Genomic DNA, 21577 nt, shown 5'->3' on the forward strand with positions numbered 1-21577 from the left:
ATTTGTGTTTTCCATACTGTCCCAACTTTTTCTGATTTGGGATTATATTTAAAAATATATATTCTTATCTCTCGAAATAAACATTACTTATAGACTATGATGTAAGAATGGGACAGTGTTTGAGTTTAATTCATCTCACTGTATTAAAATTTTATCCTCCTTAAAAATGAACTTCTAGAGATTCATGATAAAAGTCAGCCTTCTCCGTTTCTCCCGGAGGGGGGGGACAAATTTCATCCCTGTTGCAGTGAAAACATGAAGGGCCTGCCAGATGAACCAGGACTGAACAAAGACAGAAAACTGAACAATGGCAGGATCCTGAATGTAGGATCTGTGTGGAAAGATGAACAGACAGTGAACAGTGAGTGCGCCAGTGCCAGAGCTGTAATATGAACCAGTCAAGCATACGGTGCTGACTGACTGCACAGTGGAAATGGTGAAAGCATCTTTTCCAACACGCTGCTTCATTTGATTATGCTAGAGAAAACTGCTCAAGCAGAGCTCTGAATTAAAACTGTTCAATCTGTTAATACAATACTAGTGTTAACTGTTATGAAAATAATTTATTATAATTATTATTATAATAGGATATTATAAAATAGTTTAATTTACTATATAATAGCATTTTAAGTTATGTCAAATAATTATTGTAATGTAATTTTCTACTATTATATGCATTACATCTAATGGGATAAATGTATGATTTTTACACAAACCAAAATATTTTTAAAAACATAAACAAATAAATTTAAGGTAGCATTATATTTATATAGTATAGCAATTTCATAATTTATAGGACAATAGTATTATAATATAATTTGATGTAATATAATAACTATATAAAATTTTATACAAACAGGACCGTAAAATATTACAATATACATACAATTAAAATTATACCAATTATAAATGATTACAAGCCAATTAGTCCATAATAAAATGTATTTATTATACTTTCTAAATTATATATTTAATTTATTTAATATAACCATTAATATTATTATATATTAACAGATTATAGGTGCAATATGTAAGTTTGGCACCCAGTGGTTGAACTAGATATTGCACTCCTGGATCAAAACAACTGCAAGCGCAGGTTGCCAGATTGACGACACCAACAGGAGAAAGCCTGACTATCGAGCCTAAAGGCTGATTTATGTTGTGTTTTATATAAATGCTATGGCACGCGATAGAAGGAATATTATCCATATTAAAAGTAGTTTTTGTTCTAACCAACACCTGAAATGTATATTTTAGAAACGGCTTCTATTTGTATCAGCTGAACAACAGAAAACTGACAATGATCACCTCAGGTGCATCTCATGTGCTTAATTCAGTGTTAAATGCTAATAATGTGAGTTTGAATGCCATTTTACATGACATTTAGTGTCATACTACGGAAAGCAGCAGCAGATAGTTCACCTCAGATCTTGAAAATAAAATAAACCCTTTGAAATTTAACAATAGAACTGTAAAATAGTGCAAACCAACACATATCATATCTACATTAAATAATGTTAAAGAGGTTTAATATGTATTAATTGAGTTATAAACCTTACCATTTCGCTGGAGTGCAGTAAGTGCACTATTCTGTGCTTCTGAATGACTGTATTTTAATTTCTGTCATGTTTCGTCTGGTCCAAACAGCCAAATTGCTTATCACTGGGTACTCGTCATGTAGCATGTTGTAGGACACGGGGTTACAATGTAACCTGCTCACCTAATGTTTACATTCATAATATATATATGATTTTCTAATTAATAACCACCTCATGTGGAACTCTGAATCTGCGTCTCATTTCAGAGTCTGCGACTGTCAACCGGAGGTCGCATTTCGGTCGCGGACACATACTTTGAGAGCCATCCTGACTGAATAAATACGCGGTTTTCCACCAGGGCAACCAGGCATCAGAGTGCTGAAATATAATTGGCTAAAGTGACTGCGTTCGGGCACATAACGCACATTTTCAAAGCATAATATCTGACAGCATTGTTTTTCACATAAACAAGAATGTTCACTTTACATGTTTCTTAAATATCTGCAAACATATTTTGGTATTTTTATGCTTTAGAAGAGTCCATCAATTGGCTGCTATTCCTAAATTTAATACATTCATTACACAATAGGCAAAGCACCTATTATCTGTGATGAAAAAAAAAAAATAATAATAAAATAATATATATTTATGCATTTATTTGTCCTGGGAAGAAACTGACCTTTCACAGTCAGATTATTTCCCTTTTCTGAATGATCATTTCAATTGTTTCAAACCAGCAAACCAAAAACTTCCACTGGATGTAAAAGCAGCATACAGATTTGGTAAGATAGAGACCCAACAGCAGGGCAATAAATATATCGCACAGGTTCGATCAGGCCATATAACATATCTTTCCCTCGCTGGCAGCCATTCAAGTTCAATATGGGAAATCAAGAGTAAATTAAATAAATAAGATTTAAGGGATGGCTGCCGTCCAGCTAAACAGAGTGGATTAAACGGCAGACAAACACTCACATTTAGCCATCAACCTGCTACTTAATTAAAAGACAGCGAGATTGACAGCACTGCCCTATACCTGTTTACCCTGTGATTAAAAACAGAGGGGATATTGGGCAATAAATGACTCCTGAATGACTCATGAGATCAGGTCAGTTGTATTCTGGTACAATGACACTCGATGAGGAGTGCACAACAACTTATAAAGGGGTCTATAAATTCTGTTTAATTACCCTGTTACCCTGTTTTTCCCATTTAAAACATTTTTGTTAATTCCTTTATAAAAAATTGGCATTAGGCATTTTTGGCCTTTACTGTGATAGGACAATGTAGTTACAGGAATCACAAAGTTGGAGAGAAAGGAGGGAATGGGAATGAGCTTAATGTCACTGTGTGTCAGGGCTATCAGTGCAAATCTGGATTCCTTTTTAAAGTCTGTGTGAAATCAAAAACTGTCAGTGGCTGTGTAAAACATATGGCGGAATAGTTGACGGTTTATTATGCTGTGGCAAGCTCTAAAATAGAGACTAAGCCGAAGGAAAATGAATAAATGAATGAATGAAATCAAAATTTACTATGTTTATTGTGAACAATTAATCAATGCAGTTTAATATGCTTAAAAATGTGCTTGTTTTGGTAATCTTTAATCAACGTCTGACCATTTGCTTCTGCGTTTGGAGTGGTGGTCTTTCTGTGTGGACATCAGTTTGATGCTTTGACCAAGCCCCTCTTAATGTTAGTTTGCTATGAGGGAATGATGGTAAAATAAATGCCAGATATATTCAGATTCAGTTGGAAGTACATTGACATACTGCAATAAAAGTCTCAGGAACTTCCATTCCACATGGACTTTAATAGTTAAATTAATTTTTAGTAATTAAAAAAGCCGTCCAGTTAATTGAAATCATGAATTGTATTTAATTGAACAAGAATACGTTTTTATTTAAGAAAGCTTATAAAATGTATTATATGTTTCTCAAATTAAACCAAAAAAAAACTTTTATTTTGATGACGTGTCCTATCCTGAAGATTCTGTGAGATTCCTTGCGTTGACTTTTTTTCAAAGAAAATGATAAAATGCTGGTAATGTGATTCTCAGATCAGCTCTGGAAATAAAGTTTATGTTGTATAATAACGTTTTGTCCTTATCTAGTAAAGGCCAGGACACACTGAGGGTGCACTCACATTATGCTACAGTATCTGAACCGTGCCCAAGTTTGACAAGTGTGAGTGCTCCGAATCAGGCCCAGGCATGGTTCAGTTGGCCGGCCCTAGCCCGGTTGAAAGAGGTGTGCCAAAGCATGGTTCGGATGGTCTTTGGCGTAGTACGCCTGTAGTGTGAGCGTAATGTGCATCTGAGCCCAAAACCGAAGAAGCGACGTCACTTTTAAAGGACTGTTTGATATGCATTTATTAATAATTCTTACTTTTTAATGAACACGAACTGTCATAGTTTATCACCTTTACCAAATCTCCTAATACCTGCAGCACGTGGACTTTTATGATACTTTTTGAGCGTCAAAAGGGGTGGATCTGTTCAGCAAAAGATTTGACTGTGTGTCACTGCATCCCAAACGACTTAATACAAACTAATATAATTAAAGCAATGTCCAGTGTGCTGAGCGAGAGCTCTTCTCTTCCTGTTAAACTGAACAGCCGCATTATAGATAACATAAGCATGCTCCGACTCGGAAGGCAAAGTGTGAGTGCAGGCTGTCGGGGGAGAGAGGAGGGGGACAAGCACACATCGGCACGGTTCAAGACAAATGTAGTGTAAGTATCCTCTAAGCTGATGGTCAACAGCGTCAAGCCACCAGTGTTATGATTACCAGCGGGACTGCCTTCGTGACCCATTCAAGGGTACTCCACCCACCTTTGTCATCCTTCAGGACTACAGTTACCACGATGCATTGCACTAATGACCAGATCCAGCTGATTCTCATTTACTGGACTATTTAAACACAACACTCAAACTGTTCAAGCTGCTTACTTTATAAAGCCTTTCCTTGTTTTAGCCTTGTCTGTAGTTGATCCCCTTATTTTGTTTTGATTGTTTGCCGCCTGTCCTGACCTATTGCCATTGCTGGTGTTCGATCCCTACCTACTTCACCATGATCATCTCTAATAAAACTGCTTTTGGATCCAACTCCTGTCATCATGTCTCCTACTCGCAACAGTCTGTGATTATTTGTCAATGAACATTATTCATTGGATTTACTCGTTTTTTTTAAAGGTAACTGGTTGCAAACAATTTGTTTGTTTAAATTCAGCCTATATAAATTAAGTTGTTTACATCCTCTTGAATCAAAAGCACACTCTTGAATCAGTCGGCTACTGTCCGTTTGGTGTGTTCATAGGCATCTTTTAGGTCCAGATGAAACCAGACGTGAGCCAATGCAAGGCGACAACACGATTGGGTTTTGGTGTGTACCAACATCTTTACAATCGCATTATCCTTTTATTTAAGGGAAGATCCTTGTGTATTGAGGGTCTTTTGCACATCCTTTCAAGCCTTTCCCACTATACACATATTGAATCAATAAAGTTAGTGATTACTTGATTAATTGACTGTTAATTAGACAATGCTCAATTGTGAAAACTGATATCCCTACTTACAACACAATCCTCAGCACAATAAGCATGAAAAACAGCTTGTTTACATTATAGTGTCTCTTTCACCCTCAGGAGAGGTTTTGGGATGTTTTTTATCTGCTGAGTGTAAGTGAGAAGCCATGAGTGTTTGGTTTGGTCAGCGTGATCTGTTGTCACATTGAGTCAATCCTGACCTTAACCAATATGAGAGGCACTGACTGTGTGTGTGTCTCAGGTCAGCTGCTGTTTAAACCAGTTAGAGATCTTCCACTAAGTTGTAAAGCAAAGAGAGAGCAGGTGCAGTGCAGACTTGCCAAACCAGACGGCAGGTGATTGGAAATGTGGATGGGGAAGTTTATAAGTTCTTTTGACTAATTGCAACACAACTTTAAAAAAACCACACAGGTCAACAAATGATATCTGGTCATCTGGGTCCCTTTTGCATCTCCTCTAACAAGATGTCTATTTAAAATAATGGATTAACCTATAGGCAATTTCCCTCAAAACATTCATTTATTTTTCTTCGGCTTAGTCCCTTATTTATCAGGAGTCACCACAGCGGAATGAACCACCAACTATTCCAGCATATGTTTTATACAGCGGATACCCTCCCAGCCGTAACCCATTACTAGGAAACACCCATACACTCTCACATTCACACACACACACACATACACTACAGACAATTTAGTTTATTCAATTCACCTATATCGCATGTCTTTAGATTATAGGGGAAACCGGAGCACCTGGGGGAAACCCATGCAAACACGGGGAGAACATGCAAACTCCACACAGAAATGCCAACTGGCCTAGTTGGGACTTCAACCAGGGACCTTCATGCTATGAGGCCACAGTGCTTACCACTGAGCCACCATGCCACCTACTCAAAACATTCTAAGAAATAAATGTTCATTCATTCATTTTCTTTTCAGCTTAGTCCCTTTATTAATCCAGGGTCACCACAGCGGAATGAACCGCCAACTTATCCAGCTTTTGTTTTATGCAGCGGATGCCCTTCCAGCTGCAACCCATCACTGGGAAACACATACACACTTATTCACACACACACATACACTACGGACAATTTAGCATACCCAATTCACCTGTACCACATGTCTTTGGACTGTGGGGGAAACCGGAGCACCCAGAGGAAACCCACACAAACACAGGGAGAACATGCAAACTCGCACAGAAATGCCTCGAACCGGCGACCTTCTTGCTGTAAGGCGACAGCACTACCTATTGCGCCACTGCGTCGCCCTAAATGTTCATGGGTATGATGTGTATGTTATAATTCATAAAATAAAAAACATAATAAATAAAAAAATAATAATAATAAAAAATAATTTGCATGTATTTTTTTTATTACAATCAAATATTAAATAATTTATAACAGACCCTATATTTAATATGATATAACTAGACAAAATAGTATAATATATAACAAATTAATTTGATTTTTAACATATTATATAACTTATATGCATAATTACTTTAATTACGTGCATAATAAATATAATATATACAATATGTATAATATAATATAAAAAATAATAGAATTAACAACTTTATGTTAACATAAAGTACTATAACTAATTCTATTATTTAAATATTCCTTTATATAAAATATATTGAAATGTTCATATAATAACAACACAATAAGTAGCTTTATGGTTACTAATATTTAATATGACATAACTACAAAATAGTGTTCTACTATATAACAAATTAATTCTATTTTTGGACAATTTATATAACATATTTTATACTTTATCTAGATCATTGTTAAAAACTTATATACATAATTATTTAATTATTTGACAATTAATATAAAATATACAATATGAAAAATAATAGAATTAATAACTTTGTTAACTTTAAAATACTGTAATTTATTATATAAATGTATTTTAATATTTCATATACTGACATTTTCATATAGTGCTCAGCATAATTGAGCACACCCCATTTTGAAAATGAATATTTTTCTCCATTTCTCAGTGAATATAGGCAATGTATTTTGGTGCATTTAAACAAAACAGATTTATTAAACAGATATATTTATTAAAATAATATTTTAGTCACTAAACATTTAGAAATTGAAAGATAATACAATTAATTTAAGTTAAATATTGCAAAAAAAAAAACACTACAAAATCTCAACTAAATCTTTTAATTTTTTTTGCTTCTCTTGATTTTTCTTCTTTTTTAAATTTGTATTTAATATTTGTTTTTCCTACAGTATAACGAAAATGAGGGTGTACTGGGTTTTGACCGTTATCATAAGTTATTTGTTAGATAAGCTCCAGATTTGGCTTCAGTACTGACTAATCTAATGTATATACACAAATATAATATTGTATAGCTTCAAATTTAAAATATGAATTTAAAAGAGAGATTTGTAAGGGGTGTACTTATATATGCAGAGCACTGTATATTACAACACAATAAGTAACTTTATGGTAACTGACAAGTATTTTTAAACATATTTATGTGTGTAAGTATGTATGTATATGTGTCAAAAATAAATGAATAAAGATAAATATTAAAAATGTAATCTTTACACTTCACGTGCCTTTTTTCAGTTTATGCATATTGAGTTGCTCTGATCCAGATGGATCATACTGGACAGTAAATCCCTGTCTGCGATGCCACGTGGGTGACATGTTTCCATTGCACTGCCTGAATGCTCTGTGTCACACCTCATCTCCTTAAAGAGCCAAGTCAGATCTGATAACCCTTTAAACTGGTGGCCCTCCAGTTTCCAGGAACCTTCACATGGTCTCACATACAGTCCCACGACATACACTCAAACACAGACACTTGATACCGGGAAATGAACAGTTCACTGAGACGTCAATTGCAAAACTCCATGAAGTTACTGAGGAAAACTACAGTATAACTCAAACTACATAAGTTACTAACAAATGTACTTCTATTTTAAACAGATTTTTTTAAGTTGTCAAAAATAACAGATCAACCAGTTATTCAACTAGTCAAACATAATAAAAACGTACCAAAATATCAACATGGGTTTTTATCTAACATTATATATATATATATATATATATATATATATATATATATATATATATATATATATATATATATATATATATATATATATATACACACACACAGTTGAAGTCAAAATGATTAGCCCCCCTTTGAATGTTCTTTTTTAAATATTTCCCAAATAATGTTTAACAGAACAAGGAAATTTTCACAGTATGTCTGATAATATTTTTTTCTTCTGGAGAAAGTCTTTTTTGTTTTATTTCGGCTATAAAAGCAGTTTAAAAAAAAACATTTTTAGGTCAAAATTTTTAGCCCCTTTAAGCTATATATTTTTTCAATTGACTACAGAACAAACCATCGTTATACAATAACGTGCCTAGTTACCCTAACCTGCCTGTTTAACCTAATTAACCTAATTAAGCCTTTAAATGTCACTTTAAGCTGTACAGAAGTGTCTTGAAAAATATCTAGTAAAATATTATTTACTGTCATCATGGCAAAGATAAAATAAATCAGTTATTAGAAATGAGTTATTAGAACTATTATGTTTAGAAATGTGGTGAAGAAATCTCTCCGTTACACAAAAAATGGGAGAAAAAAAAATAAACAGTGGGGCTAATAATTCAAACGTCAACTGTATAAATGATATATTATTATTATAAATTAAAAGTAAAAAGCACGTACCATAATTACTGAAAATTAAAACTGAAAAATACCTCATAACAATAAAGTCTATAAGAATCTGTATAAGCATTGTAATACTAAAAAAAGGTTGTCCACGATAGTAATAATGAATAAACATACCACCTTTAACCTATTTTTGAAAAACTAAATTTATATATTTTGGTCTATTTGGAAAATACACTATGACTTTTTGGAGAATCTAGATGGTAACTCTTGTCTTGAACTGATGGACATTGAAAAGTATACAGATTAGACAAATATGTTATTGATGCGTTATTTAATGTTAGTATTTTTTTTATTTAAACGTGTATTAAGTTATTCTGAATCTATATTATTCTTGTTGTATTTTTGTTTTTGTATTTTTATTTTGTTAAACTAAAAAATTAAGCATTTGTCAATTTGTATGACAATGTTTAAAATTAAAATTGTTCTTATATACAGTGCTCTGCATATATATATATATATATATATATATATATATATATATATATATATATATATATATATATATATATATATATATATATATATGTGTGTGTGTGTGTGTGTGTGTGTGTACACCCCTCACAAATTTCTATTTTAAATTCATATTTGTTATATAAAGCTATACAATATTATATTTTTGCATATACATTAGATTAGTCAGTACTTAAGCCAAATCTGGAGCTTATCTAACAAAATTTCTTACGATAACGGTCCAAAAACACGTACACCCAAATTTTGTTATAGAAAATTATTAAATAAAAATTTTAAAAGTGTAAATATCAAGAGAAGCAAAAAAAATGTTTTTATTTAGTTGAGATTTTGTAGGTTGTAATGTATTTTTGCAATATTTTACTTGAATTGAATTGTATTATCCTTTAATTTCTAAAAATATTTGGTGACTAAAATATTATTTTAATAAATATATCTGTTAAATAAACCTGTTTTGTTTAAATGCACCAAAATACATTTCCTATATTCACTGATGGATAAAAACATTGATTTTCAAAATGAGGTGTACTCAGTTATTCTGAGCACTGTATAAAATATATATATAGCACCTTTAATTAATCTTAAGTTATCTGAAGTTATCTGTCTTTGAAGCAAAACTATAAAACATCCCTAAAAATATTACAAATACTAATAAATACTATTGTAGTATACTAAAAACACGTATTATATCATTGATGAAAAGTTAAAAGAATCATACATTTACAATCATTACTAAAAACAAATCGGCATAAATACTTAAGGAAAAACTGCCTGATAGTACAGTCTAACTAGTCTATTAACTTTTTATATATTAGCCCATGGTGTTGTTATAATACCTTAAATATTATAAGATATTATAGTAATATATAGTATAATAGTAATATATGGATAACGATGATTAATAACTATATTTGAGTTTATGTAGATATAATATCTGATTTTGAAGTAAATCTAAATATTGTACAAGTTGGGTTTATGTACAAGGGTTTATGACTAAAAAACATGATTTATCCACTTTAGTCAACTCTCCTGTTATAAACCCGGACATCTGGATCCCCATGGCTAATACGTGTGTGTGTGTGTGTGTGTGTGTGTGTGTGTGTGTGTGTGTGTGTGTGTGTGTGTGTGTGTGTGTGTGTGTGTGTGTGTGTGTGTGTGCGTGTGTGTGATTTACTATATACCTTCAGCGCACACTTCTGTCCGGTTTTCTTGTTATAGCACTCCACTACTTTTCCATTGACACCCAAACCAAGCACTTGACTGGACACTTTGTAGTCCTCGGTCACGGCATGTCGCTTTATTTCCAGTTTGGGAAACACGGGTAAGGGGAACTGAGTGGACTCCCCGTCCGAGGACTCGTTTTCTGGAGGGGTCGCAGCGCTCTCGCTCGCCCCAGGCTGCTCGTTCTGCTCTTCGGGCTTCGGCTCGGACGCGTCCGCTGTGTCCGTCTGGGACTTTCCATTCTGGAGCATCTTTCAATGCAGGTGAATTGGTGAAATGAGGGTTTCAGAGACTCAAGAAGGTCCTTTAACATCCACAGACAAACTGTCCCGCTGTCAGAGAGTGACGCTGATCCCAAAATACACCGCTGATGATGAATTCCTGCGATGACTGGCGGTTACAGAATTACAGCACATTATACACAGAAACACACTAGAGGGAAATGTCCGTTTCGACGTTAACGGTAGAAAAATTTCTCAACAACAGCAAAAAAAAATATTAAACAAATGTATAAAGTGTCCTTACGTCGGCTATACGTTTCTTTATATTGCGAGGATTAATTTAAAACCAGTGTTATCTACTTATAAAAGTCATATTTAAGTTTACTAGAAAATATGCCGGTTATAAAGTATCATAAATGAAAAGGAAAGTGTCTCTTGTCCTCTGGAGTTCCCGTCCCTGACTGTAATGCCGCTCTGTATGTGCGTGTGTGTGCGCGTGTTCACATGGGGTCAGTGTCTGTTGCGGAAGCGCGAGCCCGTGACCGCTGTTCTCTTAAAGGAGCCGCGACCGTTTATGATCGAGATGACAAGTGTAAACTAATATTCCTGATTATGAAAATTCGATTAAAACACACGCAATATGTTTGCATTAATCAGAATTTCAGGTCGTGTAAAGACTGTATGATGAATTTTAGGCAAGAATTTTAACTAATCTAAGGCCAATTCACACAACGCTCACAAACAAAACGATAAACCAACAAACAAGTTGCCCGTTGTATTTAAAACATTGTTAAAAATACTGTTATTTTCACACTGCCCAACAATTGGCAAGCATAATAATTAATTAAACAATCATTCTCAGGGTTAAAAACACATTTGTCCTGGTGAAATTGCAGTTTGTTGGACCAATGGCACCAGATGTCAACAGTATGTTTACATGGACACCAATCATCCGATTTTAATACGATTAAGACAATACTCTGATTAAGAGTGTACCATGTAAACAGCGATTTTTGATTAATTTAATCCGATTAAGGTCAAGATGTGGAGTATGTCGAACAGATGTGGAACATGTACACACATGTAAACTCCACAATCAAACTATTACCGTCTTGAAGGATTTTAGCCGCATTTTGCAACAGGATAGTCTATACACACATGACTGTTTGACACTCTTCACTGCACCTACCGAGTCAGAACGACCACAGAGACACATCACGAAATGCTAAGGTTTCTTTCCAATACGGCATTTAACTATTAAATTCCCTTAAAACAATAATCTTTCAGCAGTTCATAGTCACATCCAATATCTCATTTGTTACAGGGGGCATGCATGAAATTAAAAGTAAACCAATTGCGTTAAAAGCAACAAGTTGACATTTCAAAATAATGTATGCAAACCCATTGCCACTTTTTAAAAAATAAAAAGTAAACTAATCACTGTTTTCCAATACATCTTTATTATATTTCCCCCCTGCTTTTCTGTATCTAGCAAAATGTCATACAGTAAAATGAATCTGCGCTTCCAGACTCCAGTGTGTCTTTTAAATTCAATACAGGCTATAATTGTAGATTTTATAGACTTAATGAAGTACCAAACATGTAATATTGTGATAATTACAGTAATTATTTGAAAACAGACATGCTAAAATAGTCTGATACTGTAAAAAGGCATTCGTTGACTTTAAAAAATTCAAGAGTTCACACTTCGCTGATGATTAATTACAAGCTTGTTTGGCATGCTGTCCCGGGAGAGAGCCCTGAGGTCATAAGATCCTCGAGCCCGGGGCTCCCTCCCGTTGCAAGGCGAGAGGGGAGTTTGAGCTCAGGTAGATCTCGAGAACTCCCCCGCTGTAATAACCAATGAACAGCCAGTGATTGCTCTTGAGAGATAACCATTTACTAGGAGCATGTCTATAGTGCCGGTTTGAATTAGTCAATTAACTTATGTTGCATGATTTTTGGACGGTGGGAGGAAACCGGGGAACCCGGGGGAAACCCACGTGAGCACGGGGAGAAAATGCACAGGGAGAAAATGCACAGAACTCCGCACAGAAATGTCTGCTGGTTTGGTAAAGCCTGGAACCAGAGACATTCTTGCTTTGAGGCAACAGTGCTAAGCACTGGGCCACCGTGTCACCCATCTAGGAAGGAGGAGTAGGGGTGGATGGGGGGATTCTTCAAAACGAAGATAGCGGTGGTACGTAACCCAGGGTATTTGTAGTAGCTTAGGAGTCGTCTGATTGGTGCATTGAGAATTAGATAATGCGGATCCAGCCGCTAGCAATCATAAGCACGTGATCCTCTCGAAATTAGTTTATAACTAAACTTCACAAAGTACAATTAGCATAATTATAAAAATTAAGTCAAATTAACAGTTTCAAGTTACAGTGGGTTTACTTTATTTTTGTAAAGTCAACTTGTTGCTTTTAAGGCTATTGGTTTACTTGCTTTAAGTAGCTAATTACTTCTTACAGTGCAGATCCAACAAACTCTGACAGACTTGTTTATTGGAGTTTGACTGTGCAGTGGCCTTAAAGACTGGATCTGCGAGAAAGAGTACCCTACAGGACAACATTTGGCCCAATCTCAGCTCTCCCTCTCTACAGTCACCAACCAATACCCCCACCCCCTGGCTGCATTTCAGGTGTGACAGGTAAGTTGGTTTCATTCATCAAAAAAAACAGGTAAAAATAAAGAGAATAGGCTAACGCATTCTTTTCTGATGAAAGACTGCCCAACTAAAGATCTTTGATAACATTTTGTCTACATCAGCAAAACCAGGCAAGAAAAAAGGTCAAATAAAAGCTGCAGATATAGAGTGTTTTATAGTGTTTTTTCTGTGCTATATTGAAGGCCCAGAATGTAAACTATGCCACTGAACCGAATAAAACTCTCATAGTTTGTTGATTATTGCTGCTGAAAACGATCAATTATTGTCATGTGTTATTGTCATATATTATTTAATACTGCTCATATGCATCTTTTACCACCTATTAAATTCAGTTTGTCAAAATAAAAAAAAATAAAAAACTTTTGCTTTAGTTCTTTTCTGTATGATTTAGCAGATTCCACACGTTTCCCCCCTTATAGTTTAGACAGCATAAATAGGCAGAACAACATATTCACTAGTGATCTATCCTGTTGCTTACATCCAAATATTGCCAGTTCTGGGGCGTGACACTCTAATGAATGAATGAAAGGATGGAATCCAAGAAAAACCAAACTCTCAATTAAATCACAACTACTTTTATGATCAACAGTTAAAACATAAAGATAGCAAATTTGTAGTGCCTTAATTTTGGAGTCATATTTAAATATTCATGAGTCAGAATTAAATTAGGAAACAAAATTAGTATAAATTTTTTTAAAAATTAATTAAAAAGCTTAAACTTTTAGCCACGCCATTGGATTGCATTGTTGGGACAACTTTACAAGACTGCAGTTTAAAATATGAAAGTTTAAAATGTTGTCACTTTTACACAGTGTCGTTACAGAAAACTAAATTTATTGAAGCTTATTTTAATTTTCAGTAAGCCAAATTAAAGGATTAGGAATATGATCTCAAATTGAAATATAAAGTGAATAAATAAAACAAACAAAAAACAAAACTCAAAACCAAACTTTAATAAATACATGTGTACTAAATAAAATGTAGTAGTAAGTAATAAATAATTATTTTAAGGTCTTTTAAGTTAAATCTAAGGTCAAGCAATATTTTTATCTATTGTGCTTTTTCTGCAAATAAATAATTGAATAAATCTTACTCGTTTAGCAGAACTAAATATGAGTAAATGATATTCATATTTAAAATTGACATTATGAATGGTTTATAAAATAAAAAAAACTCACAGTTTACTCAAAACTTGTGTCTATTACTGCAAATTCAGATAAATAATAGTGAAATTAAACCAAAATCTAAAAACTAAATGTATAAAAATTGTATTAAAAATATTTTATCAAATTAATCATTTGTAGTGCAAAAACTATAAAAAATATGAAACATGTACAGTATAGTTAAATGTAATCACATGTAATTTAATGGAAGAGGAGATTGCCCCCAACATCTGTAAAGCACTTTGAGTGCCCAAAAGCGCTATATAAATGTAAGGACATATTGTTTTGATTTATTATTACATTAAATGGTTGCACTAGAGTAATGCACTGCCATTCACAGATGCACACTTTACAAGTAGTAGATCATCCAGGTACTTTTCATGTGCTACTTTAGAAATCAGCACACAATAATGAGCTCACATGTTGTTTTTTATTTCATAAGCTATAGTATTACACAATAAAATGCATTTGAGTGTGGAGCTGACACCACTCACTGCATGTTAAATCCTATTTTATTAACACATTAAAATACTAAGCCACACATTAAATGAACGCACGCACGCACGCACACACATATTTATCTATAAGTATGTGTGTGACTAAACTTTAAGAATAAAATATTTAAAGTTGACTGACCTCTTTTACAGTGAATTTTCATAACCATCAGTTTAAATTAACTCTACCCTACGTGTTATATAAGCTCATTACAACTGGAAGCCAAAAAATGTAATTTAGAAATGATTAATAATTCATGTTCTGCAACCACTGTTTTTCCCATGTTGTTTTAAGCTTTTGTGTGTGTTTAAATTATGTATATGTGTGTGTGTTTGAGAGTCTAGTAGTCTAAAGCACAGATGAGAGCCACCCCCTGTTTGATCCAGTGCCCCTGGGTACAGTCTGTGGGCAGCTCAACTGCAATTACGTAATTGGTTGAATGTCCGGTGGTAGATAGAGTTCCTGTTGAAGAAAAAACAAAACTTTTTAGACATCTTTGCTAAAAGAGAAACCAAATTCGTACAGTGGTCACAATGACTCCACAGGACAAGCCAGGCTCATTCTGATTACGTACCCCTATATACATTTCTGGAGAGTCCCAAATAAGTCCCAGGAGCTACATTTTATTTATTTATTTTTTGCAGTTTTTGTTTTCGGGAATGCACCAGTGGCCGCTGTGTACTCTTTTTGAGATTTCAAATTTTTCTCGCGAGTGCTATTCGCACCTGCTCTTCTCGTGTAAATCCACCAGAGGCCACTGTCGCCTGACTGACTGACCAACCGACCGATCCCCCCACCTCCCCCTTCACTAAACCCAACCAATAGTGTTTTCAAACGCACCGATTGACCAGCAACCTTTTGGTAGGTCAGTCAGTCAGTCGACAGTGGCCTCAGGTGGATTTACGCGAGAACAGCAGGTGAGAATGGCACTCGTGAGAGAAATTTGATACCTCAAAAAAAGTATGCAGCGGCCCCTGGTGCATTCTCGAAAACAAAAACTGCAAAAACAACAAAAAAAAATTACTTCTTGGATGTATTTGCCGCTCTCCAGAAATGTATATAGAGGTACGTAATCAGAATGAGCCTGGGTTGAAAGAAACATGACCAAAATGCACTGAGTCCAGTTATTAATTTCCTCAATCATCATAACATGAAATCTAGAACTAGTGTCCATCCAAAATTTAATTAATAAATGTTAATGTCATTGCCATGTGTGGAAATACTGTTTCAGGAGATACACACCAACTGTGAAATATTTTAAATAATAGTCATTTGTGCAATCAAGTGGTTCAGATCAACCTACCAGATCATCCACTTAAAATAATATCGAAAACTACCACCATTATTAACAGTCTGTGTTTTCTTTCTCTCGCAGTTATGATTCACAGGGTTCCTACTCTAAGCCAAATGTGAAATTGTCTGACTTTTCACTGACTAAAAAGCTGAATTTCCACGGCCAATAATGAACAGGCGCTGTTGTTTTGAGCACTTAGTTGAAAAAAAGAAGGCTGCAGACAGTGTTTTAACAGGTACAGGTGATTGCCTGTTTACAAGTGGAAAAAATTATGAAACAGCACTAAAAATAGCCTAACCAAAGGTAAAATGTAAAACATAACAGCAAAAACATGGTGGAGAAAATAGTTAATTTGATAAATAGAAATAAAAAAGAAAATTTTAAATGAGAAACAAAAATCCCTGATATTCCCTACTTTCAATATCTATAATACTTACTTACTCTCAGGGCCATTTATAGCAAAATTGATATTAAGCCGCACCATCTTGGTGTTTCGCAACATCTAGCTTTTGTGAGGTGAGTCGTTAGCCCAATGCTCAACCTCCAATCTGGAAGACCAGGACATACACACATACACTATGGACAATTTAGCTTATCCAATTCACCTACAGCATGTCTTTGAACTGTGGGGGAAATCGGAGCACGCAGAGATAACCCACACGAAAACGGGGAGAACATGCAAACTCCACACAGAAAATGCCAACTGACCCAGCAAGAGCTTGAACCAGTGATCTTCTTGCTGTAAGGCGACAGTGCTACCCACTGCGCCACTGTGTCATCCCCAGTATCTATAATAGACTTTTTAATATTCCAGAAATTCCATGACCCGTGGGAACCCTGGGTTTTTGACACATATTTGAGGTGTTTGTCCAATCACAATGCACTGTCTTATCCAGCCAATCAAAGCACTCCAGACTTTTCAGAAGGAGGGGTATTATAGAAACTAGAAGCTAAAGGGATTGTTCACCCAAAAAATAAAATTTACTTACTATTTACTCCCTCTTTAGTGATTCAAAACCTTTATGAGTTTCTTTGTTCTCTTAAACACAAAAGAAGATATTTCGAAGAAAGCTGAAAACGTGTAACCATTGACGTCCATAGTAGGAATCAAAAACTATGGAAGTCAATGGTTACAGGTTTTCAGCTTTCTTTAAAATCCCTTCTTTTGCGTTTACCAGAAGAAAGAAAATTCACGCAGGTTTGGAACAAGTAAAGGATGAGTGAACTATCCCTTTAATCATAGCAATTAAACTGTACTCTAAGTTTTAAACCGTACAGTATGTGACAATTAATGAATATTAAAATGTAAATCATAATCTAAAAATGGATTTAGAATGCTTCTTTAACAACAGAACTGCTCACCAGCTCGAGTTAGAGTTTTGTAAATAGGACACAGGTAGACTCCAGACTGAGGAGTTTTGCGGTTGGGAACAGGTACCATCCAGATAACAGCCATCTCTGTGTAGAGCTCTTTGGGCCGGGATTCAGCAAGCTGACCTGTGTCTGCATCCCAGCGCGCCCCTTCTAGAAACAAACCGTGAATAAAGCAGCCAATGTCAGGCCTCTCAGTAAGCTCTGTTACTGCTTCCTTCATCACCTAAATGAGGGAAAAAATGCATATTGTTATAAATATATACACATCGTGGTGTTTAGATATACAAGAGAACATTTTATTCCAATGTCTGACATTCTCAGGTTTATCCTCCTAGGGCTTGAGCGTCCATATATACGTGGACAGCACATTTTAGCTCTTAAGTGGCTATTTAAAACACTCTGAATGTTTTATATTTTGTTACAGACATACAGTGTCATCCTGCAACTGTTTTGCAACATATGAAAAGTCCCAAACCCTATTTGTAACTGTTCAAAATGGGAAAAAATGTTGTTTTTACTCTATGATAGTCAAAGAAGTTCCCAAAAAAATTTCTGTTATATATGCATTTAAACAATTCAGAAATAAGTGTATTTTGTAAATTCGGACCAAGAGTCCACATATATGGACATAAATTTTCTCTAAAAGTAGATCATATCAAAATATGATACTTAAATTTTTATTCTAATTAGGTTTCAATAAGCCCAAATAGCAAAGTGAAATAAAAAATGCATGTAAAAAACACCTTGAGCCTTAAGAGGATACTATACTTCTCAAATATCAAATTTGCTTTCAGAGCTTAATATGGAAACAGCTTTAAATTGCATTAGACAAGAGTTTAATGCAAGAATGCCTTGCTGTTAAAAGCTGATTATGCACCTTAAAGTCAAAAGCAATGGTGTCAATGGAGACCACAGAGCCACGGGCGAAATTCTGCAGGGTTCCTGTGAGGAAAGCCTGTGGGAAGAAGAAGCCACTGATCCAGAATACAGAAGGAATGCCATCTGAGATCCAGTTCTGCAAAAAGCTTATCCGCTGGACTAGATCTGACACCCAAGAGGCCAAAGGCTTAAGGGATGGATATGCCTGGAAAAATATTAAAAGTAGAAATATCAATACCCCATTCACACTAAGCGTGATATATATATATATATATATATATATATATATATATATATATATATATATATATATATATATATATATATATATATTTATATATTTATATATTTATATAATGATAAATATATTTGCGTTCCCAGTGATGAACAATAAAGATCTGTTGCTTTTTAGTTTATGCTTTTTAGTATTACCCTACTGTAACCAGCAGATAACTTTAGTGTACTACTAAAACAACATCTGACCAGTGAATCCAGCTCGTGTAACTTAATCTATCTAATCAAACAGTGAATTTAGCAATCACAGTCTGTGTACTGGAATAAAAACAACACAAACTGACAACATTTGAACATTTTGAAAGCCTGGCTTGCATAAAACCCATGTATTTTTATCATTATTTTCCATGGCATAACCAATTGTTTCTAAGATAATCCTTATCTTTTATTAATCTTTGAAAAGAGCAGTTTGTTTCTCCACAATGTCATCTGTACACTGTAAAAAAATTCTTGCTGCCTTAATTTTTTAACAAACTTTTCTAGTGATCTCAACTTACATCAATCAAACTGACTAAAAATATGATGTTAAACTTTGTATAACTTAAAACATTTAGTTGAAACCTGATTAACTTATTAAAATGAGTTAAAGTAACATATAAATAATTGGTGTCTTGACTTTTTGTCATTATATATTTTACAGTGTAGCTTTAAATTACAATAGTATCTGGGTGCAACCTTGATGATGCAAACTGAGACTGCATATTTCAGTTATGCAATGTCAGACACAATGCTCTCAATGGAGCTAGTGACGTCACTGTGAGGGGTAGGGTTAAGGATGTAGTTAGGTAAGCGCATTAAAAAGCAGTGGATGCAGCTCAGATTGCACTGCACCATGTCTGGATCCAGACCGCTCTCTTAAATTGCGCATGCCCATTTTATGTTTCAATGTATTCTGACTGGGCTGTCAGTGTTTTATTGTTTATTAGCTCTGAAAAGTGATCCCAACAATATTGTTTCTCCACATCTTTAATATTGTAGTTGTGGTCTGAACTCCGCTGTTGTCATAGCACAAACTTTGATTTCTGTTACATGCACAAATGTGTTTGCATAGTCATTGCAATGGCAACAAAATGATCGTTTCAAAAATTCAGAGCATGTCTTGCATGGTTAACATTTGGGAGATTCTTGCCTTGGCCTTCCATATTTCGGGAACAGCATTGATGAACAGACTGTTAGACATCAGCTCCAGTTCAGATGACATAACCACCAAACCCTTCAAAGCCTTCACCAGATCACTGAGACTCTGGGAAATCACTGATAACAGCCTATTATATCTGTGAGAGTGATAAAGAGGGACACTTTTAGAATGCTTAGCAACAAAGTGAACAACTAGTCTACTTGTTTTCAACTATACACTACCATTCAAAAAGGTGCTTCATATTGTCATTCATTCTTTAGTGGATAGAAAGTAAAAGACATTTATTTAAAAAAGCTTTAAGGGATAGTTCATCCAAATATTTTTGGAAACCAAGTCACTGACATCTACAGTATTAAATAAACAAAAATACTATGGAAGACAATGCTACTTTCCAACATTTTTCATTATCTTGTCTTGTGTGTTCAACTCAAACAGGTTTGTAACAAGCTGAAGGTGAGTAAATGATGACAAAATTGTAATTTTTGGGGGTGAACTATCCCTTTAATTAATTGAATTGAATTAATTACTTTTGACTTTGCATCAATTTAATGAATTCTTGCTGTATAAAAGGACTAATATTTTATGGTAGTGTACATTTAAAATGTGGACTTTTCATACTGAAAATGAAACCACAGGATGTGCCCAAGAGGGAAACTTACCTTATTACCTCCTGAACCAGGACAGTGTTCATAGATTCTTCATACATCACTGGGTATTTATTCATGACCTGTTGCACATTAATAAGATCAGGAATCTTCTCCACAATCCCCTCCACTATTTCCTCTATGATCTGAATGCGCAGAAGAGAGTGTGCATTAGACCCAAGTGTGCATTTTACTAAAAAAAACTTTAGTACTAGATACATTCAGACGGTATACAGTGCTCTGCATATATGAGTACACCCCTCATAAATCTCTCATTTAAATTAATATTTTCTGTAGGAAGCTTTACAATATTATATTAGTGCATATACATTAGTTCAGTCAGTACTGAAGCCAAATCTGGAGCTAATCTAACAAATTTACTTACAATAATGGTTAAAAAAATTATTAGCTTAAATTTATATGTTAGGGGAAAATATTAAATAACATTTTCCAAAATAGCAAAAATCAAGAGAAACAAAAAATATATGCAATTTTGTTGAAATGTTGTAGTTTGTATTTTTTTGTATATTTTGATTGAAAAATTCTTCAATTTCTTTCCATTTCTAAAGATGTTCAGTGACTAAAATATTATTTTAATAAATATATCTGTTTAATAAATCTGTTTTGTTCAAATGCACCAATATATATTACCCATATTCACTGAGAAATGGATAAAAATATTCATTTTTTTAAATGGGGTGTACTCATCTATGTTGAGCACTGTAGATACATTCAGATAAAACGCATGACTGTTTGAAATGCAGCACAATCACATGGCTTTCTAAAATGAAATTACTTATTTGAGATGTTTCTATACAGTTGAGGACATAATTATGAGCCCTCCTGTGAAATTTTAGTTCTTTTAAAAATATTTCACAAGTGCTGTTTAATTGAGAGATTTTTTGACATTATTTAAC

At 34.2% G+C, this 21577-nt stretch overlaps 2 protein-coding genes across 2 annotated transcripts in view; both read right to left on the reverse strand.

Moving 5' to 3' along the window:
- The window catches only part of mapkapk3 (MAPK activated protein kinase 3), a 37421-nt gene extending 26224 nt beyond the window's left edge, over positions 1-11197 (reverse strand). The window contains exon 1 of the mRNA XM_056468593.1: positions 10445-11197. Within this exon, the coding sequence (XP_056324568.1) occupies positions 10445-10735 (291 nt within the window). The 5' untranslated portion in view covers positions 10736-11197. The remainder of the gene's footprint in view (positions 1-10444) is intronic.
- Positions 11198-15084: 3887 nt separating this feature from the next.
- The window catches only part of dnah1 (dynein, axonemal, heavy chain 1), a 78563-nt gene continuing 72070 nt past the window's right edge, over positions 15085-21577 (reverse strand). Inside the window, exons 72-76 of the mRNA XM_056468594.1 lie at positions 20676-20806; positions 20008-20152; positions 18583-18789; positions 17694-17928; positions 15085-15499 (exon numbers count right to left, since the gene is read on the reverse strand). Of these exons, the coding sequence (XP_056324569.1) occupies positions 15378-15499; positions 17694-17928; positions 18583-18789; positions 20008-20152; positions 20676-20806 (840 nt within the window). The 3' untranslated portion in view covers positions 15085-15377. The remainder of the gene's footprint in view (positions 15500-17693; positions 17929-18582; positions 18790-20007; positions 20153-20675; positions 20807-21577) is intronic.

The sequence above is a fragment of the Danio aesculapii genome, chromosome 11 (genome assembly GCF_903798145.1).
Source record: "Danio aesculapii chromosome 11, fDanAes4.1, whole genome shotgun sequence".
In the NCBI taxonomy this organism is placed as follows: domain Eukaryota; kingdom Metazoa; phylum Chordata; class Actinopteri; order Cypriniformes; family Danionidae; genus Danio; species Danio aesculapii.